General features: G+C 30.7%; 2 protein-coding genes across 10 annotated transcripts in view; one reads left to right on the top strand and one right to left on the bottom strand.

The window, feature by feature from the left end:
• The window catches only part of LOC118187686 (F-box only protein 3-like), a 47,087-nt gene extending 33,549 nt beyond the window's left edge, over window positions 1-13,538 (bottom strand). For 2 of the 4 annotated variants that reach the window (XM_035357956.2, XM_035357957.2), the window contains exons 1-2: window positions 13,385-13,538; window positions 5,321-5,410 (exon numbers count right to left, since the gene is read on the bottom strand). In XM_035357956.2, the coding sequence (XP_035213847.1) occupies window positions 5,321-5,410; window positions 13,385-13,470 (176 nt within the window). In that variant the 5' untranslated portion in view covers window positions 13,471-13,538. Of the gene's footprint in view, window positions 1-5,320; window positions 5,417-13,384 lie in introns of those variants that run through there. The other 2 variants (XM_035357958.2, XM_035357959.2) reach the window with 2 other exon arrangements.
• Window positions 13,539-17,484: 3,946 nt separating this feature from the next.
• Window positions 17,485-24,462, top strand: part of LOC118188171 (CUGBP Elav-like family member 1-A) — a 120,674-nt gene continuing 113,696 nt past the window's right edge. For 2 of the 6 annotated variants that reach the window (XM_085814235.1, XM_085814219.1), the window contains exons 1-2: window positions 17,487-17,597; window positions 18,401-18,452. The gene's annotated coding sequence lies outside the window, so the exon portion shown is untranslated. Of the gene's footprint in view, window positions 17,598-18,400; window positions 18,453-23,692; window positions 23,857-24,462 lie in introns of all 6 variants that reach the window. The other 4 variants (XM_085814221.1, XM_085814227.1, XM_085814230.1 and 1 more) reach the window with 4 other exon arrangements.

The following is a 24,462-nucleotide window of genomic DNA, read 5'->3' as shown; positions in this document are numbered from 1 at the left end:
GCTTTTAAGTAAAAATAAATACCCCAAAAGATATTTTTATTGCTTACTTCAAACGATTTTTGTTGCATAGTACGTAGTGTCCCATCACATAAGTGAGCCATTTTCTGCTCCCTTCTAAACAATTGTATTTTTATTAAATTAATATTTTAATATTTTGAGAAAATGTATGTTATGTAATAATTGTTACTAAATTTAAGTATGAAACGCACCCACAAAAAATTTTACATGTTTTTTAAATTTATTTTATTGCAGTTTCCTTTTGTAAAGCACAAGTGTAACATCTCTTTTTTGATCTGGTTAGGATAATGTTAGCGTCCTAACTGAAGTGATGGTTCATAATAATCAACACATAGGCTCTGACCACAAGATGTCCTGAAGGCTTTTGAACAAATTCTCAAAGCCTAATGATGAAGAGGAAGTTTCACTAAAATGGAAGAGGCCAAAGCAGTGTATTGGGGACAGTACCTCGTTCCTCAATAATCAGAACCCTCCTTCCCAAACTCATGTGTGATAACACCCAACAAATGCATACACAGTTTTTTTCCCACAAGAAACTAGAAACAAAGCGATGGAAATTTTGAGTCCCAACCTCTGAAAAAGGAAAACAACAAGGAAGGAAAAAATGGAAAATGAACAGATGAAGAGAATTGAAAAGTAAAAGAAGAATGATCACTATGGCTCTGAGTTCATGAGCCCCATCTCACCAAGAGGGTGATACCTTGGATAGCTAGAGTACCTCGGGATTGCCACATAGAATACTCATATAGAGTGACCCTCTGAGAGGTTATTTTACTAAGAAAAGCACATAATACATATTTATAATTAATATATAAATAAAAGCTCAGAAATTTCAAATTAATATGTTGTATGTTATTAATGTTGTGCCATATGCTGAAAAAGTAACTGAATAATCAAGAGATAGTAATTAAATCAAAATTAAATCATAAAAAGAGGGCTACTTTCCAACAGGAAATACTGAGATCAAAATCAGTTATGATTGGATTAATTATTATTATTAAATTGTGCTTGTTTCAACTTTGATTTTCGTATTTTTCCTGTTGGAAAGTTACCCCCTTTCATAATTTAATTTTCACAAGGCCATTCCTGGTGGGTACATAGCAAATGTTTTACACAAAGGCAGCCAAATTTAAGGGTGCCAAATCCTGCAAAGTATGTATACAAACCTGCAAAGTGGAATTTACTTGTGCAAGAACAAATACATTATCCAATGATTCCCCCCCCCAAAAAAAAAAACAGTTGGAAAAGGCCTTTTTTTGTTCAAAAGCCAATTGGAGCTTACTTTTGGACAAAAGGTAAAAAAAAACTTTTCCAAAGAACCTTTGAGAGCCCTTTCTGCTGGGATTGAAATGATAACTAATGATATTTTAAAGCCTTTACTTTTAGGTGGTCACCATGGAAAAGGAATTGGAAATTTTTTGTCCAAAAGCCTTTGGAGCTTACTTTTGGACAAACCTAAGCCTTTTCCAAAAAGAGGTAAAGTTTTGAAAGATTTTCACCCTTCTTTCAACTGAGATTGCAATAATAACTACTGATCCTTTGAAGGTTTTACTTTTAGAGGGTTGCCTTTGTTAATTTTTAGAGAATAGGCTAGGTAGTATAAAGAAATTTTTCTGAGCTAATATTTCAATATATTTTGTTGTTCAGAGAACACAAAAGGGAATTTATACAGCCCCTAGTTGTGAGTAGTACATAGTAGACACTAATGTCATCGGACAAGTAGTGAGAAAAGTCCAGTCCAAGTCTCCCCAAAGGCAAAGAGTGGAAGGGCAATATTTCAGTTGGAGATGTCTTTTAATGATAATGAGACATTGCAACTCTGACTTTGTTTTTATGTCAAAATGAGTACATAAAGTTATATTCGCAAGGAAGAGTTCTTGATTTCAAAACTAATATTGAAAGACAGCAAATAAAGTATTACAAGCGAGTATTTATTAAAACTTAATGTACTTACTTTTATGTCTTAATTTATCAGTATTGTAAAGACTTGAATTTTAGTGTTGTAATTTTTACATGTTTTTAATATTTTGGTGATATCAATTTTGAATTCAATGTTTTGTTTTTTGGCAAATGGCCTGATGAAAATGGATTGATTTCCAAATAAAAACATAACAAACAACTTAAAATTTAGGAAAATACATTAAATAATTTTTTAAATAATTTATATTAATAAAAATGAACGAAAGAACTGTAATTCTAAAACTCTGGTGCTGTCATGCTCCAACAACTGACATCATATCACAATTGGATATATATATTTTGTATTTAATAGCTTCTCTTCTATTTAGAAATGAGTAAGAGCATTAGACAAAAGTTATCCAGCGTCCAATATTAAAAACTCTGGAAAAGGACCAGAAAAGAAAAAAACTAAGCAAATCTTTTAACAAAATTTTTAAAACTTAATTGTTCCATGTCGAATCCATCTGTATATCGATTCAACAAAATATATGCAAGTCTCCAATAATCAGATTGGATTGAATGTAAAGTAATAAACAGAGAGCGTTATTCCACACAACGTTTATTGACAAACACCAAAGACGAACTGATAAATGTACATAATTATGACATCACAGTTTCTTTTTACAAACACTACCGCCATCTATTGGCAATCTAAGAATACGTAGTCATAAACTTAACCCCCCCATGCATCCGTAAATGGATGCATCATTTTTACTGAACTTCAATATTATAAGGTCTTTCAATTGGTTTTCTAACAACACCCTTATCCAACTGAATCTTGCAAAATCTAATTCTACCATCTCTTCTGTGAAATAATTCCTTAATCCTACCTAACTTCCAATTACAGCATTTCACATTATCTTCTTGTACAAGTACAACATCATTCCATTTTAAACACGGGAGAATTTTTTGGAGTTTATGAAAACATGACTGATCTTAATACTAAGAAATATTCCTTATAAAACCTTTTTCAAAAATGCTCTAATAATAATTGCCTATGCTTGCATCTTTTAATTAACTGAGATCTTGTAGATTCTAGTTTAGATTCAGGTGAAGGTTTCAACTTCAACTAAAACAGTACACAGTTCTTCATAATATAAAGAAGCTTTATCTAAGCTACATTTTAAACAAGTTTTTACAGATCTTACCAAACATTCCCAAAATCCACCCCACCAAGGAGCACCTTCTACAAAAAATTTCCATTCAAATCCATTTTTCCCAAGGAAATTAAAAACCTTTTCATCTTTACACAATTTATACAAATATTTTAATTCACGATCAGCAGTTTTAAAGGTCTTAGCATTATCAGAATAAATACAAATACCTCTATGTGCGAAAAATCTATGCAAGGCTTGAATGAAACACTCTGTACTTAAATTTGATAACAATTCTAAATGGACTCCTTGAGTCACTGCACAGGTAAACAATGAGATATACACTTTTGTACCATCTTTTAAATACAAAGGGCCAGTGAAATCTATGCCACTTACCTCAAATGGTTGAGCTTTCTACACTCGGTCAGCAAGAAGAGGAGCCGATATCTCGTATCCAGCTTTAACATTATATTTGTAACAAAATCTACAATCATGTAACACAGATTTTACAAAGAGTCTGGCTTTTAAAATCCAAAATTTCCCTCTTACTTGCACTAAAGTTTCATTTACAACACTATGAAGTGCCTTTTCATGACAGTTTAAAATAATTAAATGAGAAAAATAATTATTTGGTAATATTATAGGCTGAATTTCATCGACATCTAATGATGATTTTACTAATCTACATCCAATTCTTAAACAACCTTTTTCATCCATTACTGGATTTAACCCAAACAATTTGGAATTATGAGACAATGGTTTTTTACATTTAACGGTACTTACGTATTATCGCAACCAGGTTGGCACTATTTGTAACTTTGAGTAAAAAAGTATGAATAGAAAGAAAATGTACATTTATTAATTACAGATAATTTTAATACAGTTTTTTATATTATTTTGTTTTAAAATATAAAATAGCAATTAAACCCTTCCGGTTTTGAATTTGAATAAGTTGAACCCTACTTACGGCTTTAGACCCTACTTACAACAACCCTACGTGTTATACGTAGTTTTGTAAAAAGAGCATGTGGAGATTCACAAAATTTTCCTGCATTTTCATGCAAATTTTTGTAATTTATGAGAAAATAGCAGTGTACATGGATAAAGTCAAGAGTGTGCGCAATGCCATTTTTGTGCAATTCTGGGATAAGTCGACGTGTACATGGTTATGGCGGATACGGTTTTTAATCAGTGCTAAAAGCAATAGCCAAAAGATTTCCGCCGAAAAAATAATTCTGCAACTTATTCAAATTCGAAACTGGAAGGGTTTAATAAGTTGCAGAATTATTTTTTCTGCAATTTTTTCTGAATTTATTATTATATAAATTAATGTTGCAGATTTAATATAACGTATAATTCACAGTTTCATATTTTTTATCTTATATATATAATAATAATTTATTTACTAAAGAAATGTTGATTATATTATCTCCTAATATAAATTTAGTAGAATTTTAGTTCATTCAATATTATATGCATATATTTTTCATGTTCTTTATCCCAAATTGAATAAGAGATTGACTTTAAATATATTTAGTCCAAAAGAGCAATTTGTCCAGAAGGACTACTAATTTCATTTTGGTAACATTTGATTTTCATTTTCATTTGGATAAAACAATGGTACCATTTACAGGTACCATTGTTTTATCACAATGTGAGAAATATACATACATTTATGCAGATTCTTCATTATTTAATTTCTTTAAATATAACACAGGGCTCTAATATTTGGTTGCAACAATTTAAAAAGTGATTCGCTGTTTATAGTGAAACGCCACAAAATGCAAAAGCGAAATTAATAGCCCTTCTGGGCTAACACGTTTTGCACTAATAAATTAAAAATTTCAACTTAACTACAAAAAGCATTCACAAAATTAATACAGGAATAAGTTATTGATACTACAGTTGAAAACTGAGATGCATATAATTTCTAAACAGGCAATAAAGACAAATAATTCTTTTAACAAAAGTAAAAAAAATGAAAATTCAAGGATTAAATTTTTAAGCAAATGTATTTTGTGTAATTAATGAAATATTGTTGCAGTAAGGAATAAAAGATGAATTTGTAAATACAACAAAAATTATACATTTTTTATTAGGAATAATAAATTCTACTTACTTCATTTTTTACCACTTATTTAATTTCTTCATATTAAATGAAATATTTAGTGATATTAAGTTTTAACATGAAAACACATCTGATATAAAAAATAATTTTAAGAGCTGTATCGAAGATAGATAATACTTACGAAGTTTCTAGCCAATACAGCTTGCATAATTCCCTCCAATGGTTTTCATCTTTAGCCAGTGCATAAAACCGTTTGTTTAAATACTTGCAACTATAAAAGAGATATATCATAATATACTATTACAGAAAGTTTTTTCTTCCTTAAAATCATGCAGAAAGTATCAATTATTCAACTGTGCAATGCTCAATGAGGGTTCTATCTTCTAATGCAACATTAGGAGCAGATAAGCTTTAGAAAGGAATTTTTTCTTCTCTGCTCCCCTTCAAGAAATTGATTGCAGATTAATTTATCACTGCATTCTGTTTAAAATTAATTCTTCCATTAAGACAAATAATCAATAAAGATTAAAATTAAATCTTAAATTCTTAGCTTTATCAGTAAAAGTGGTTTAGAAATATTTTGAAAAATAATTTCATACTGAAGAAACAAATTATACACACAGTTAAAAATAAAACAGCCTTTTTTCATTCAGACACAAAATTACATTAAAACAAGGTCAGAGCTTATGCATTCAGCTAGTTTGTTTCCCCAATTGGAATTTGAATGAATAGATTCAACTTAAATTGATTACATATAGATAAGTCCCTTGTCCCTGGGAGCTGTTAGCTGGTCTTAATTTTAAATACAATTTTCAAACACTAGAAAACAAATAGATAATGTGCATGGTTCTGCCAAAGTGAAAATATGAATTGATGCTGGATAACTTTCTTCACAGTCTTAAATCTAAATAGTGAGAAAGATTTGAAAGGCAGCACCAAATTTGTAGAAATGCTGCTAAAAATGGTCACTTATTAATTAGAGTTGTGAAAGATCATATGATCTTTCACATAAAGTCTTTTCTGGACATTATGTCTTTTCTGGACAACTGGCAGATCATAATTAGCTAAATCTTTTATACTTTCACAGACAGAATTTTCACTCTTTTAAGAATTTATGAATAATTATTGAAATGTAGCTGTCTATTGAATCAATCATTAAATCTTCATGGATCTGAGTGTTGCTGAAAAACTACAGTACGTTAAGAACCCGTCTAAACTTTTACTTTGTGAAACACATCTTTTCCCTTTGAGCAGGTGATATAGTCGACTAAGTAGGAATGACATATGTCAGAACTGCCCTAATCATTGTAAATAAAAGTTTTCTTTTATTTTCAAAGGAAAGCTTTGAATTCTTTCTCATAACATATTATACATTTATAAATGCTACATTCATTTTTCATATGGTTTCATTCACTAAAGAACTGAAAGTAATCTTTCTCTCTAGCATAATACTCAGATATTTCAAATGTCCACCAGCACCCAAGCGGTAAAGTCGCTGAAAATTACTAGTTCAGCCCAGGGTTCGAATCCCGGCAAACGGGCTGGCTGCATACGTATTTTTGTGATTTTTCCCATGTGTAACATGTATGAGAGCCAGTTTCCCTTAAAATAGGGGTCTTTAACCTTTCTTGCCCGAGGGCCACATCAATAAATTTGCAAAGATCTGCGGGCCACACGTCTGTCAAAAATAGTGTAGTCAGAAAATTTATATGAAAAAGGGAGGTTTGTTTTGCAAGACTATAATTGATTCTAAGCAAAGAGTTACACATTTGTATATATATTGGTTCCAAAAAGTCAAATGGAAGTCGAATTAAAATCTTTTGCAAAATTTTTAACTATGAAAAAAACAGTATAAAGATGATTGTACAGAACGATGTTACAAAATGCATTTACAATAATAAAAATTTACATTACTGGAGGGAGATGGTAGTTACTTTAATTTCACTGTGAAATTTGACATTGTTTTTACTTGATTAAAGCTTAAATATCCGGTTTAATTTGTGTTGTTGCATTTCATAAAGTTTCCTCCAAATGTCTATATGTCAGCAGTGTTCTTGTTTTTGAATTTATGATTTTCAATTTACTAAAAAGTTGTTCACATATGTAGGTACTGCTAAAGTTCGAAAACATGAAGAGTGCATTTTTATGAATTCCTGGATACTTGTCTTCGGTTACGTACTTCAAATAGAAATCAATTAATGTAGAAATTTCAAGAAACTTGCATTTTACTGCAGAGTCATACTGTAAATCTATAAATTGTAATTGAAGTTCAGGTGGAACAACTTCCAACGTCTACTGAAAATGGCGACATTCTCGTGAAAATTTCATTTTCACAGAAATTGGAAAATCAGCTTTTGAATTCCTCTTTCAATTTTAAAATTCATTGCACATAATTATTTGAATTCCATGTTGGAGAGTTCTTCAAACCATCAATTTTGTAAAGTGAGTGGAATTCTTATTTAGCAATTGACTTTCCCACAGGATTAATTTTGTCTCAAAAGCTTTCACAAAGTAATAAAAATTATGAACAAGTAGATCTTTTCCTAATAAGTGGTAGTTCAAATTATTGAGATGACCTGTAATATCGACAAGAAATGCAAAGTCTCTCTACCATTTATCGTCACTGAACTCGTGAATAGATTTCTCTTTAAATTCCATGAATTGTTGAACTTCACTCTTCAGAGAAAACAGGCACCAAAGCATCCTGTCCAGCGTACTTCCGCGTTATACACAACGTCACCACATTCAGCTTCCATGTTACTCAAGAACTGTTGAAAGTGTTGCCTGTGTTTAAGTCCTTTAAACCAGATGAAATTAACCACTTTTACAACAGAAATAAGAATCTACCCTTTTTATGGAACTGAGATTTTATGTGTAGTCAAATTTTTAATTTTTAACATAAGATAAAGTGATAATTATCTAATCTATAATCTAGTAACTGGTAGATTACTAATTAACATAAGATAAAGTGAAATTTTAAAAAAACTCGTCATTTTTAGAAAATTTTATCTCAAATAATATCAGACATGTCGATAAAATGTTTTAAATTTCAATAATACAAAAAATGAATATTTTTTACAACAAAAAGGTGACAAGGCAATTTTTCTTGAAATCAAAATTTTTTTTAATTCTGCAATTTTTCTTCAAATTGAAATGTGGGGCCATTAAAATGCCTTCAGTGGGCCACTGGTTGAAGAGCCTACCTTAAAAAGTCCTCCAATAAGGCATCTCTTCCCTTAGGCAGAGAGCCCTCGAATGCTTTGCCATAAACAATTACACGAAAACTATATATTTCAGAATACTGTTAGTGTGGATGATTTCATTATCGATAATAAGGTTTTCAATAGTATTTTTATGAGTCTTTAACAAAACTGTGTTGCATTTTGGAAGATAAATTTTAATCCTTCAAACTCGGCATTAGTGCTGAACCATATCAAAAACAGCTTCTAGTAAGTGAAAGCATGTTTGTGATCAACGGAATTTGTCAACACTAAAGCAACTTCAATGTTCTTTAAAATTTTGGGGTCAAGAAGTTTTTACATGTCATTTATAAAGATATTGAAGAGAACAGGGTTGAAGCTCGAATTTTACAGAAATACAACTCTGATTATATTTCCTTCTAAGTAACTGTTGTTAATACATTACTCGAATCATAAAAGTGCCCTTACATTTACAAAAACTCTAAAAAGCATAGTAAGATCATATCAGAATAGACATCTTTTTATACATCTGAATGACAATTCTCTATAGTACGGCAATCCTATGCTAAACAGCTAAAAAAGAAGGGAAGTGAATGGATTCATAAAGTTCGCCTCTTTTTATAGCTGTTTTGCAAGGAGTTACTGCAATACTAAGAATAGGAATCCAGATGTATGGAAGATGAAAAGGAAGGTCTCTATCATAAGTGAACCTTGTGAAAATTTTGACAGTTTCTCTCATTTTGCTAAATAGGTTTGCTGATGTTTCTAGATTTGCTCCATTCAAGTACAGAGTAAAGGTGTTCTACGAAATATTTTATTAAATACTTAATACATTCTAATTTGATAAAATTGATAAAATACTTAACACATTCTCTGAAATTTTGACATTATTTCCTCAGAATTTTCATTAGAGCTAGCCATTCTGAGAAGTAGCATCTAATTACTATGTAATTTTTATCTTAACGTTCATAAATATCTGAATAATATGTTACTTAAATATGATTTATAAAAATTTTTTGGTACCCTTCTGTTACCAGGACCAGATTCAGAAATGTATTTATGTATGAATGAATGTTTCCAATGTACGTATGAATGAATGTTTCCATGCATATATGTTCATATGTATGCAAATGTGTATGTACACATCCATATATATACACATTACACATATACATACATTTCTGAATCCGGTCCCGATAACAGAAGAGTAACTGTTTTTTCACATTTTCAGATCTAATTCTCTTACAAACTTTACATCTAGCAACAATAGTTTTAATAGCTCTATTGATCCCCACTAAAAGTAAAAAACACTTGTCCCACTCCAAGTAAAAAACACTTGTCTACTTTGGCTTTAATTTTCTCCATTCTTACGTAAACTCTATGAATCAACTTTTTTGTGCAAAATTTATTGGTACTATCACTCTAATATTTATTCTCTGAGTATGTATATTTTAAAATTTAAAATATTTCTGTGCTTAAACTGATACATTTTTCTAATTTGAAGGCCATCTCTAAACCCAAACTTAATAACACATGTATCATCATTTAGTGTTGCTTTTTCAAACTCATTTCTTATTTGCACTGATATGTAAAGTAAATACTACTCACTTAGACTGCATATCATTTCTGTCACTTCTGTAATGGGTTCAGAAATAAATTATAATAATAAATCTGCAATATATATATACTATATATTTGTCAGTAAGATACTAAAAATTTAACTGATACTTTCATAATTTTATTTTCATGCATTGTAATCACGACATTGCAGTTGATACATTTTTATTTATTATAGATGCAAAAGCTTTGTGTCAGTTAGCACTTCAGCTACTGAACACTAAATAAAATAATGGAATTTTGAAATAGCAAACATAGGATTTAATCTTTTTTTTTTTTTTCCTTTCAAACTTCATTTGAGCTTCAAGAAAGAAATGAGATTGGCTACTTTATATTCAATTTTACATTCACCTCTTTAGCATTTTTAATTACTCAAGTTAAAATCTTGTTATGCTTTACTCGTAATTTTCCATTAATAATGAAGTCATCAAAATAAACTAAAACCCCTAGAATATTCCCAAAAGTTTCTTAATTTTGATATAGAAATGTATCAGGTGCGTATGATAATCCTACTTTGCGGTCAAAAAATTTGCAGCTGCTAAATAGTGTTCTAAACATACATAAATCACTTTTTTTTCTCTTTAATGACCAGTTCAATTTGAAGATAATCCAGCTTTAGAATTAAGTACACTAAGGAGAATTTTATTACTTAATCTGGGCAAAAGTTTCTGAAATTTGGATAGTAATGCATTTTTGAAATCTTGTGGGTCCAAAGCTTATAACATTTAAGTATTTTGTACCATTCATATGCAATTAAAACTTTGCCATAGTTTTTTCTACTAGTGTCTGTTCAGTCAAAGTTATTAAAAATTCTACAGCATCTTCAACCAAATTCAATTGAACTGCAACTTTAATTCCTCACTTTGGGAGGGGGAGAAGGGGAATGGCATTACTGGAAGGGTTCATGCAGATAACTGCTTAAACCCATCCAAATTTTTGGTTACATTTCTATCTAGGCTTTACCCTACTGACAGTCTCAAGAATTCCATTGCTACTGACAGTATCAAGATTTCTATGCTGATTTATTTTCTGAGCAGCTAAAAATTTGACAGGAACTGTACCATAATTTACTTTCCTTAATGTAAGTTAATATGTTTCACTAAATATTATATTAAAACAGAAGCATATGTATTTATTAAAATTAGTAATGCTTAACTCTTATTATAAGACAAACACAACATTTAAATTAAAAATCCAACAGTTAAAATCTTCTGTTGCCAAGGCAATACCTGGCATAATATTAACTGGATGTAATAACGTCAACAAATATGTATGTAACACAGTCGTATAAAGGAAGTACAAGACACAGTGTTAATATATATGCTGTAATTGTGCAAAGGAAGTTTGACAATTTATACAGTACATGTGAAAAATGTCATTCCACAGATATTTTATCACCTGCAACACTAAGTTATTCTTGAACACTTTCTGGTACTTTACCGTTACGCACCTAGCAAGCCTGTGAAAGGGCCCACCAGCGGCCGAGCGTTCAAGTCGCTGAACTCTGGTAGTTCGGTCCGAGGTTCGAATTCCACGAACAGGCTGGCTGCATGGGCGTTTTCATGGTTTTTCCCATGTGTAACATGTATACGAGCCAGTTTCCCTTAGAAAGTCCTCCCTCCCCTTAGGCACATAGCCCTACTGTTCTTTGCCATAATTAAATACACCACCAAGCCTGTGAAAGTGATGCCAAACATATGTGGAGAGAAGATGACAGCACCATCTGGGGACTGTGTGCATATGTGTAAATAAGAATAATTAAACACATACACATTATTACACCAGTCCTGTCCAAATACATGGCAAGGAAAAAAAATCACTTTCTATTTTGTTCAAAAGTCGGTGGTGAACTAAAAAAAATATTAAAATTGTGAAAAACTGCCTACCAACAACCTTTCAGGTTTTAGGAATGAACTCTAGATAAATAAGTAATGTTTAATAATCTTATCCCCTCAGCTGCCTGGTGGTCAAACAAACTACTGAATATACAAATGGTGAAATATAACATTACACTCCTCTTAAGAGTTGAAGGAAAATAAAACAGAAAAACACATTTTGTGATTACTAAAATTCAACAAGATGCAATTTATTAAAATGTAGAGAAGATTTTTCAAATTTTAATTGTGCTTTAAAGTTATAGAGCAAGTTAACACTATTTAATTTTTTACTTAGCATAGAAAAGCCCAACAAACTCTATCTAATATAAACTGAGAAGGTGATAAGTTATTAATCTTTTGGTGTATATGATTGTGACAAAGCACTTCAGGGCTATCTGTCCAAGGGGAGGGATGCCTTCATGGAGGACTTGGGAACTGACTCATATACATGCTACACATGGAGAAAACCACAAAAACACCAATGCAGGCAGCCTTTTTACTGGTATTCTAATCCCAAACTGAACTACCAGTGTTCAGTTACTGCTCGGCTGCTGATGGGGCCGATAAGTTATTGAAATGTAGAGTTTTACTAAGAAGGAATGGGTTATTCACAATATTTGCATTCAACATTTAAATCTTTGGCAAATGACAATTTTATTAATACTTTCATCTTTGTCCAGTTTTTTTAAGACATCCAATATCATTTTCATTGTCTTGTTTTCTTTTTTTCTCATTCAACATATTCACTTGCAGAGAGAGACAACACTTTTAAGCCTGGATACAAACTGAGAAATTCAAACCAAAATGAACTGAAAATGCTGTTTATGATAGGGTACAGGTAACCTTCAGGTAAATCTGCTAATGGCCAACAACAGAAAGGAATACAAATAGTAAATGATAGTTATTACCTGACTTTCTTCAGCCACTTTGAGAGAAAGAATGGGATAGATAGAAATTTCCATGAAATGAACAAACCCTGCCAGCAAATTCATTATACAGGTTTCAAGAAATAGTGTCATAATGGGAAAGAGATAAAAATAAAGTGAGAATACCATAACAAAACTTTGACATGAAAACATGCGGACATTCATACGCATAAATATGAATTTGAATTACAACAATGCAGTAATTAAAATCTAATTACACTGTTTGCACAATACAGATGAAATTAGAAACTATTAGTCCAGCTATTAATAAAGCACCATATTATTGTTTTAAAGAATAATGCTATGCTTGAAAGGCAGAAATCATTGAATAATTAAACAAAATAAGAGATTGCTTAAGTTATACGGAATGTCAAATAATCAGGAATCGAATTGGAGGACATCTAGTGTACTAATTTATCGTATAGTAAGGGATTTGCATTACACTATTACATAAATCACAATTCAGTGCATCAGTGGCACTGTAAAAGAATCGGATATGCTAATTAATATGAAGTCATAACAGAAATAAGAGTTTTAACCTCCTTCCAATTTACAATGTATCCTAATATATATATATATAACAACTGAATAAATTAAGCAACAGTGAAAATGAACAGAAAGTTACTTTTTTAAATCATTATAATCAAGATGAGAAAAAATTTGATTTATAAGTTCTGATGGCAAATCATTCAAACTCGGCTTCAGCTCCATACTCAAACACCATTCCGGAACACGTTAGACAGACAGACAAACAAAGCAAGCAGACAGCTGTCTTGTTTTGCATCCGCGAAGTCTTCCTGCCCGCCCTCAGGGCGAAAAATCAAGCTTCGCGAAGGAAAAGTATATAGACAGAGAGCAATTTCGCATTTCAGAGGTAAATGTTTCATATATTTTTAATATATATCAAATTATCATATATTTGAAAGGCCGTATAACAACAATGGAACAAAAAGGAGAAAAGACCCGGAGAAAGAGGCCAGATTTAGAGGGTAACAGAAAAATGGAAAATAGCCTACCAGTACAGTGTCAATGAAAGTAATGAATTGACCGAGTTCTGTGTATCCTCACAGTGTATAATATCTCTCAAGAGTGTATAGTAAGCATGTGTTGCATTTTATAATGCACTGAAGATGCTGACAGTAGCAATGATAAAATAAGATTAAATTTGAGGAACTGAAGTTACTTTTCGAAAGTAAGAGAACTTCTGAACAATTGTTACTATCAGAGAGGAAAAGAGACAATCTGTCTTTATATAATATATAATAAAATTTTGATCACCACTGGCAAGACAAAGCATGCTATACCGGTAAAAACGTGTACAAACTGTTTTTAATTTTGAGATCCCCGGTCGTCGTTTGAAGGATAAATTAGTATGACTTGTTTCTGAGTCGTTGAAGCTATAGAGAGGAAAAGAAGCTGCTACTGCTAAGAACATATAGTGAATTTGAGTTTCAGAAAGCAGCACCTCCTTTTACTCTGTATCACGTGAAGAACATTAGTAAAACCAAAAGAAGAAAGTAAATATCAGCTGGCCGCCATCAGTCGACGAAAAAAGTGAGTGTCTGGTTGAAGTTCCAAATCAGTGAACTGAAGAATCTGGTATAAGTAAAAAATGTTAAGGATGGAGAATGTCAGATGGATATTTGTGCTTTTCTCTGGGAAATGGAGAATATCTAAGAGAATTGATGCAGTTATAGAAAGAGTGAGAACTGAATAGAAGAAATTTATGGCAAGTTTTTGAATATAATCTTGAATTGTATCTACTTTGAGATCACGGTGGATATAAGAATTTGGAATGAACCATGGCGCGTTGATGATCTCTCTGAGTGCTTTGTTTTGAAGAACTTGTATGTGTTGAAGGTGAGTTTTGGCAGCGTGGCCCCAGATATAGAGTAATGCTGGTCGAAGTATAGATTTATATAAGAGGAGTTTATTAGAAACGGACATATGACTTCTTCTGCCAAGAAGTGGGCGCATAGTTGCAAGCGTGATATTGATTTTTTTCAGTTTCTCTGAGATGTTTCTGAAAAGTCAATTTTTTATCAAGAATGACTCCTAGATATTTAACTTCGTCAACCCAGTCAATTTCTTCATCAAACAGAAGAGGTCTATGTGGTGTGAAATTTGTTTGACCTTTGCGAAAAATTATTGCTTTTGATTTTTCGGTATTAACTGCAATCCTCCAAAGAGTGAGCCAATTTTTTAGATGATTGAGGTAATGTTGAAGAAGGAGCTGGACATCAGTAACAGTAGAAGCTTGGGTCATAATTGCAGTATCATCAGCGAAAAGAGCAATGGTAATTTGTGGGTCCTTAGGAATATCGTAAATGTAAATATTATATAAATATGGAGAAAGTACAGATCCTTTAGGCACTCTAGCGAAAATTTTTCTCGTGGAAGAAACAGAACTGCCAATTTTCACTGCAAAGACTCTGTCTTGGAGATAGGAAGCAGTAGGTCTAATACAATGATCGGGGAAGTTTAACTTGATAAGTTTGTATATAAGTCCCCGGTGCCATACCCTATCAAAAGCTTTCGCAATATCATGGAAAATGGCTCCGGTAGGGAACTTACAATTGAAACCGTCAGTAATATAGTTGATGATGTCAATAATATAGTCACGAAGCAGCTGGTGATTAGTACTGTGAAGATGAAGGAAGCCTAACTGTTCGTCTGGAATGTAGGAGCTCTGTGGATTAATTTGCTTAAGATGATAAAGAATAACTTTTTCAACTATTTTAGAAAGTTGATTGAGAAGGCTGATTGGGCTATAGTTCTGGGAAAACGTTGAATTTTGATGCGGTTTTGGAAAGACGACGATGATGACATATTTTCATATGTTAGGAAAGAAAGAGAACTTGATGATAGACAGACAGACAAGACAAAGTAGACAGATGTCTTTCGTTGCACCCGCTAAGTCTTTCTGCATCGATGGGCGAAAAATCAAGCATAGGTGCGAAGGACAGGTATATAGAAAGAAGGGCAATTTCGTATTTCAGAGGAGAGTAAAAAGGAATTTCGTATATTTTATACGAGTTCGAAAGGCCAGGAAGAAAGATGGGACAAAATAAAGTAAAAAATAAATGGCCCAAAAGTAATGGAGAGGAAAAAAAAATTATTTATAATTAAAAAAAAAGGGCCTATAGAAAGAAAAGGAAAGGAAGTAAGAGAATTTTGTTAAAAAAAAACACGATTGTGTTTATGAGTGTAGTCAAAGTTTTTATCATTTACATTAAATAGAGTCTTCCAGGTGTGTGTAATGAGTGTGTTTTGTAAAGCTGAATAGATGTAAAGATGGGGGAAAATTAATAATAAAATAATAAATATTGGGGGTCCAGTCACATAACAGTATAACTCAAGTTTAGAAGCTAACTTTTGCTATAACAAGGAAACTAAAATTTAAAAATGTTTAAATTTAAACTTTTATTTTTTAACATGGAAACCAATATTAGCCTCTACCTTGAGACACAGTTACTGAAGACACATAAGATCAAGATACATATAATATCATGCAAAGTTATACATTAAAACTAAGTAACATCATCTATTGCGGTTTCCAACATATTTATATACTCAGAAAACACCATCAGATAAAATCATAAATCCAAAACAAGGCGAGAACATATCAACAAAAATAAATAAGTAACTAAATTACGGAGTTTTTTTTTTATTTTAATATTAATTATTTTTTTAAATAAGCATTTTATTTATTTATTAAATAAATTATTTATTTATTTATTAAATAAGCATTTTATTTATTTATTAAGTTAATGGTCATAATTTATTATATGTGTACTATTTTATCAATTTGAGGCACACTGTATTAATATATGCTTTTAATTTAAATAGATAGGAAATATAGATTAAAGGAGCAAAAACTACAACTCTATACATTCATTGAGGCCCGAGATCGTGTTTTTCCCTCTCGAGAAATTCCTCAAAGGGGCTCCAATGGGTAGTGCTAACGCTACTGATAAGGGCTACTGATAAGGATAGCGTCCCTACGAGATGGTAACCAAAAAAGAACCACATGATTTAAAGCAATTACTAAGTATTTAATGCCAGAACATAATAAAATGAGCATAATAATAATAATGAACATAATAAATAAATGAATTTAAAGGTACTTTAGTGACAGATATTTGATTTAGCTTAGAGAAAAGAAGTTCTACTTATCTGAACGCTCCGTCTTAGTGCTGCAAAAGATTGCAAGGAAGACAAGACCCCCAGGTACAGGAGAACTCCCGGCCTTGAGAACGAGACAATGCAGAGGATATTCGCGAAAATTTTCTTAAATAAATGAAGATTTTCTGGAAAACACCCTCAGGAATCGCAAACTGAAACATTAGTGCAGTCACGGTTAGTAAAATATCTGGGGCTCTTATCTTCATTATTTTCTTAGGGGCTTTAACATACTTTACGATGTTACTTAGTTGCTAACTTATCTATAATGATGTATGTAAACCTCTTGAATTAAGCTGTTTTTGAACATATTTAGAACTAAGTCAATTTTAATTAAGCATTAAAACCTTGCAGAATCATAAATATTGTTTCAAATTATCGCTTATATCTAACATTATAGGATCTACTGTAAGAATTATGATCATTAGCAAAATATTCAACTTCCATATTAAGAATACCTTATTGTCAAATACTATTATTTCCACACATACAACTGTTGCGCATTTCTGCCCTTTAAAAGTGACATGTTTACATTTTTTATTTTTGTATCATAATGTGGCATCAAAGATCCCAGTTGTCGCCATTTTGTTTGCTGTTAGTCTTGTTTCTGTGAAGTGTAAAGTGTATTTGTTTGTGTAATCTTCGTTGTGACGTAGGTATGTGACTGTTATTTAATGTTGACATACCCAATAAATTGCAGATGTAAAATAAAAGTTGCTTAATCATTAAGAAAAACTCACCTTGTTTGTGATTCTACTTGTTAGCTCTACGCGGAAATTTAATCTTCATCTGTAACCTTTCACGTAACAGTTAGATGCGCGGTGTTCTCATTACACGGCTCTTTAAATAAATAATTAAATGTCTCGCATCTAGATCTTAATGTTGTTTAGAACACGTGTTGTTTTTATAATAAAAAATTATTTGAATGAGTTATTAAGTTTTTTTCCTGTTTACGACCGCGCATATTATGACATATGGAAAAAAAAAAGTTCAGTACATGCGACTTAAAAACTTTGTAAAGTATACCGTTTCCTCTGAATCTCTTCAGGAAGATTTTAAAATGCTGCTAAAACATACTGAACCACAAGTAAGAGTTAAAAATCAAAATATTTTACTTCAGCTCATCAGAACTTTTTACATATTTAAAAGAAAAAAAAAATTAATCTTATATTTTATATCGTAGTGTTTCATGTAATTTCGTATTACCTCTCCTGTTTCATTTTTATAAAGCTTTATGCATTTATTAATTTAAAAATAATGTTCCTATTCATTAAATTTCACTTTTAAAATTGTTTTTCACTTGTTGCAAATGATTTTAATTAAACCTGTTAATAATGTTTTGATCATTTTAACTTCTTATGACTTTTAAGAATTGACAAAATTAATATTATTGGTTCTCATGTTATTTGTGCTATATTAATTCAGTTCAAAATATATTAAGTTAAATATTATTTTTCAGTGGTGATTGTCATCCTGTAGTGCTTTATCACATTGGAACTGTCCATTTTCAAGTAAGTACAGTATTATTAAATGAAATGAATTGTATACTTTTTAACACCATCCTTGCTAGTGATTAAGATATGCATTTAGTGAGATAAATAACAAAATTATTGACTTTGTACTCATTAGTATATAAACTTAATGCTTATTATGAAATTTGGTTAGAAACTCTCTTTTAGTATTTACTAACATATTGTTTGTTTTATACAAACCCAAATGTGCTTGAGTTAAATAAATTAAAAATTAGATTAAAAAAAATCTCTTAGCAGTCAGTCCAGTGAATTAAATTTTGATTCTGTAGTCTTATTTGAAGAAAATTAATATTTTATGTGATTTTGTTGAATTTTGATATTAATAAATAAAAATTTTTGTTAAAAATTATGCTGCAGGTTTTGGTACTGGCTAAATTTTCATATAGGTTCCTAGTTGATTTCATATTCTGCAAGGTTATTACTCAAAGAAGAAATTTCCTTTTCTAATATTAATGAAGAAATTTTAGTGAAATTTTTTGTTTGAAAAATTTAAATAGTTTTCTTTTCTAATATTAATGATGAAATTTTGATTAATTATTTTAAAGAACTAAACAAAGTAGTGGCAAGTAAACGATTATTTCGTAACAGAACACTGAATGTATGGCATTAAGAACATCTTTTCAGGGCCACCCGTAAGTCTAGGGTAACATAAGCAGTTGTGCTAGTTTTTAGAGAGTGTCAGTTAAGTTATTCTGGCAAGCAACAGTTAAATAGACACGTGTTTTGATTTTATTTATTAATTGTTTGAAATTATATGATGCATCAATAACTGATGAAAATAATAGAGCCTGGGCTGTATCATTTGGTAATTAAGAGTAATGTATGGCAAAAGTTTTTATTAATAAAATTTCCGTTATGTGTAGGATAATTTAAATTGTATGTACTATAAATCACTTGTATATTTTTACTAAAAGAAAGCTTTAAAATTTCGGAACTACTCAAACCTCACGCTGCCATATTGCTATCTAAATTTTTTGTCTACATTTCGAACTTTAAGCCTAAAATGTCTCCAAAAACACTGTTTTCGCGAATGCAAAAACCACGTTTTGCACACACAATTTAAGCTAAAAATCCGAAACAAAAACAAAAACTTTAGATAGCAAAACCATAAAGTTTCTAACCAAAACTATTTGTCAAGAGTCCATGTACACAGCGATATGTTTTAACTTAAAAAAACATCTACGAATGGCACAATTTAGGCAGCAAACAAATCTACGAACTACGCATACCTCACTTTAATAAATTAACATAACAACAATAAATTTTAAAGAATACCATGTATACAGTGTTCTGTTTCAACTTTAAAAAACATCTACGAATTGAACAATTTAGACGGTACGCACTAATCAACAAAATAACTAAAATAAATTTCAAACAATTCAAAAAAACAATAATGACAGAAATTCATACTAAAAAAACAATGGACATAACATTCTACAAAATAAGAACAAGAATAAAATAAAATGTACTTACCATGAATTAATGCTTTTTCGAACAGCAGAAATACCAATTTCATACCGCCTTTAACATGCTGCCACGTAATCACTATCGTATTTATATGACAGCCAGACACACTATCCAGAAAATTCATACTATGGTTCACAAATAAATAAAATAACAAATAATCACAAATCCCTACTTCTATCATGCACAGCCACTAAAAATAATCTCCCAGACCCTCTTTCCACACTTCCAAATACCCACTGCCCCTCAACAGGATGGCCACGACGATATTTCCTTTTGCCAAACTTCTATTCAACAACTTTCACCATTTTATCTTCCCCCCTAGCTTCTCAGACACAGCATGACGCGAACCAACGAACTCCACCGAAAGAATTTTCAACGTCAACAGGGTTGTCATAAAACACGCAATCGCGCCAAAAACCAGCGTAGAACGCATATTGCCACATTTGGTAAAATTAGGGCGTATATCAGAGTTGTACCAAAATTTCTTTAAGTCCCTTTCTTGTAGTGTTTAATGTGTTTTATATAGGATGCTCATTAAAGATAGCTATAGGCTTTATTTTCTTAGCTGTTGTTTCTGTGTATGTGTTTCCACCTTCATGTCAGTACTTTTCTGTTATATCCGCACCATGAAGAAACACTAGATATTCTTTCATTATAACAAGTATTAATAAATTTTGAATACATTCACTTCCCTTCATCTTTAGGTAAATTCCAGATTATGAAATCCATTTTTTCCACTATAAAAACATGCTTTTAATCAAATAATGTATATGAAGAAAGTCATCTGTCAAATTATGTTTTGTGCAGTTCTGAAAAAAGTTGCAAACTATAAACACGAATGTGGCTTAGTTTCATTCATAAAACTAAAATGGCTCAGTGGATTATATTATTGCTGTCTTTGGCATGTTATCACCCATTTTAGCAATGTTTTTTCGTAATGCTGTGATAATCGAAAAGTACCAAAATATCTTTAAAGGGGATAGAGAATTTTATGAAAAAAGGGTTGATCTTTACATTATGGTAACTTGGCGATTTTTTGGCGAAAATTTGGCAACCAACTCTCCTACAGCAACCCTGTATTTTTTTTCCCCGCCGCCATTTTGTCTTCACGAAGTAAAGACATGTTTCTTTTCTTTTTATCTACTGAACACTTCTTCCAACAATCTACTAGCCGAATTACACTTATGCTAGAAATTTTATCAAACAAAACTGCTTAATCATGACAAATGTTCACTGCAAAATTGGGAAAAAGTGCACAATACCATACTCCTTACGCGTTTTTCAAAATAACACATACACATAAACCATGTACACGCCGACTTATTTTTACTTAAAAAAACATCCCAGAATTGCACAAAAATGGCATTGCGCACACTCTTCACTATATCCATGTACACTGCTTTTTTCTCATAAATTAGAAAAATTTCACGAAAATACATGACAATTTTCTCAATTTTTAAACCCGGTAAAAAGAACATATATGAAATTACCTGATCGCGAAAAAGTAATGAACATTTCCACATATAAAATAAATAAAATATCCAAAAACTTTTACCTCTAAATCATCTATTACATTATACACGTCACCAACGAATTCATACCGCAACCATTACAAATACTTATTGTCAGATATTTAAATTATTTCCATGCACGTTTATTTCAACTAAAACGTAAAACGTATACCAAATTCCTACAAACATAAAATTCACAAGATAACTATCATTTAATTAAAATATCACTAAACCATGTACACGCCGACTTATTTTTACTTAAAATAACATCCCAGAATTGCACAAAATGGCATTGCGCACACCCTTCACTATATCGATGTACACTGCTTTTTTCTCATAAATTAGAAAAATTTCACGAAAATACATGACAATTTTCTCAATCTTTAAACCCGGTAAAATATATGAAATTACCTGATCGCGAAAAAGTAATGAACATTTCCACATATACAATAAATAAAATATCCAAAAACTTTCACCTCTAAATCATCTATTACATTATACACGTCACCAACGAATTCATATCGCAACCATTACAAATACTTATTGTCAGATATTTAAATTATTTCCATGCACGTTTACTTCAACTAAAACGTATACCAAATTCCTACAAACATAAAATTCACAAAATAACTATCATTTAATTAAAATATAATTTAATTCAAAAACACTACTTAAAATATAAATGAGCACATACATTAAATTAATACATACGTAAATACCCATTTCGAATTCACTTTAGTTACGGCCATGGGATCCAAAAATTCATGAACACTGTTTCACACAACACAGAATAAAGCCAAATACAAAATTTCCAGATTTTTTCCCGATTTGCCCCCTTTTCCGATTAAAGAACCGTAATTCGTCCGTTAATATCACATGACATATCCCATGATCTCTCATTTCCCTCACGCAAAATAATGCATAATCGGAACTGAGTACTGCTCACATTATTACCAAAGTCCCAGGTAGTAACCTTTATCGCCTCCAAAATGTCGCCAAACTACCAGTTACCATATTGTAAAGATCAACCGAAAAAAGTTTCAGCTTTAGAGATAGAACAAATTTAGCAATATAGTATTCCTTTTAGTAGAGTAGAAACTGAGTTAATAAAATATTCATTTTGTTTTAGTTCAGAATATGTAATAAGCTCTGTACCTTACATGCAGAATTCAATGAAATATTCCTAATTGTCATTTTATTACAAGCTCTGCAAAGTTAAAGATTATTTTAATCAAAAATGTGATCAATGTTGGATTTTATTTTGACAGTTTTCTGTATGGAAGAACTTTAATTTATAACTGTTAAAGCTGTATAGTAGGCCTGCTAATAATAGCATTTTTTGACATGGCTACTTTAAATTATAATATGATGTTATGTTATATTCCTTTATTTTACATTTTGTTTGTACTGTATAAAAATAATATAAGATTAGTGCAACGTATCTTTCAATCCCCAGGTAATTTTTGTGAGAAATCACTGGGTGTTCCTCAAGAAATAGTGATGAACAGTTTAATCAAATATAAATAATGTATAACAGTTTTTATGGAGGTATTCTAAGAGTACCATATAAATTAAAAAGTTGAGGAATGCTGGTTAATATGTTTGAAAATTTTTTATGCGTATTTTAGAACTTTGTTAAAAGTAATGCATTTGAACCATGAAATATTTTAATATCTGGTATATTATGTATTTATGATGTCTGAAGTTATAATGCATTAAAAATCTGAAAGTAACTGGAGTATTTAATCATATCTTTAATAATGAAGTTAACAAGTGTAATACCAAATATAATTTAAAATGTAAAGTATGTTTTTAGGATGCATTTTAGCCAAAAAAATTTTATACAATACCTTTAATAAGTAAATTTGTAATAAGTAATGATATAATAAATGAAAATTTGTGCTGGTCAAGTATTAACAATATTACTGTACTTAATTTTCTCTGAATAGAAATTCCTTCTATAAGCTTTTTGCATTGATGTCTCAGCTGTGTTAGCTGATTAAAAAAGATTGATAAGAAACTGTGAAAATGTATTAAGTACAAACTGTCATATAATGCATGATTGTTCACAGCAAATTTAACTTTCTTTTATTTGGTGCATCTTCTAGCCAGCTGTACTGTAGATGCATACATAACATCTTTTTGAGATTATAAATATCATTAAATTCTTTTTCTAAAGTATTTATATTGAGTGATTCGTGAGGGCAAAGCTAATTTTAATTTGTTAATGAAAATTTTTAGGTTTGTAAAGAAGAAAATGTATCGTATTTTTGTTAAAGGCATTCACTGAGAAGAGAATTCTGGAGATCCAGAAATCAGTGATAACCGGGGATTTGTACAGACTTAATTAGTGATTGCAAAACAGTTTTACGTGAAGGTAAAAGGCATTAAAAATTGCATGAAAGGTAAAGTGTGTTTGGTAGTAAAAAAAAAAAAAAAAGGCTAACCTTTCTTTCAATGTTCACTTATTAATATGTTGATTTGTGAAAACGATCTTAAGGTATGCCATTTCGAGTATCATGAAAGATAATAATGGAGTCTAGAAGCCCGTAGTACATAATATAAAATGATTTTGTATTTTCTGTCTGAGTATAAAATGCTAAAAGAAGTAATGCGAGATAATTTTTTTTCTGTGAAGGGTTTTGTGAATTTGGTAGATAGCAAAGTTCCGTCTGAGAACTTGCTAAACAGGTTTTAATGTATTAATTTGTGAATTTTTGTGCAAATAAAAGCATGTATGATGCAAGAAAATTAATTTGAATTCTTTTAGAGCAAATCTGGCTTGGAGATTATTTTTTCAGTCTGTATAAAAATCTTTTAAGTACTACATTTTACAACTTTTTAATATCAAAAATTGAGTGACCATGACATATGTCAAATAGAAAGTGCAGATTTGAATTTGAGATGCAAGATGCAGAAAAAGACAGTATTTGTGATTTGAATTGAATTTGAAAGTTTATGATTGTAAAATTTGATATTTCAAGGTATTGTTTGTTGAATGTGAATGATTC

This window comes from Stegodyphus dumicola, chromosome 1, assembly GCF_044657685.1.
Source record: "Stegodyphus dumicola isolate Sdum_Otavi_A_Nest chromosome 1, ASM4465768v1".
NCBI classification, from domain to species: Eukaryota; Metazoa; Arthropoda; class Arachnida; order Araneae; family Eresidae; genus Stegodyphus; species Stegodyphus dumicola.
This window is presented reverse-complemented; position numbering and strand designations above follow the sequence as displayed.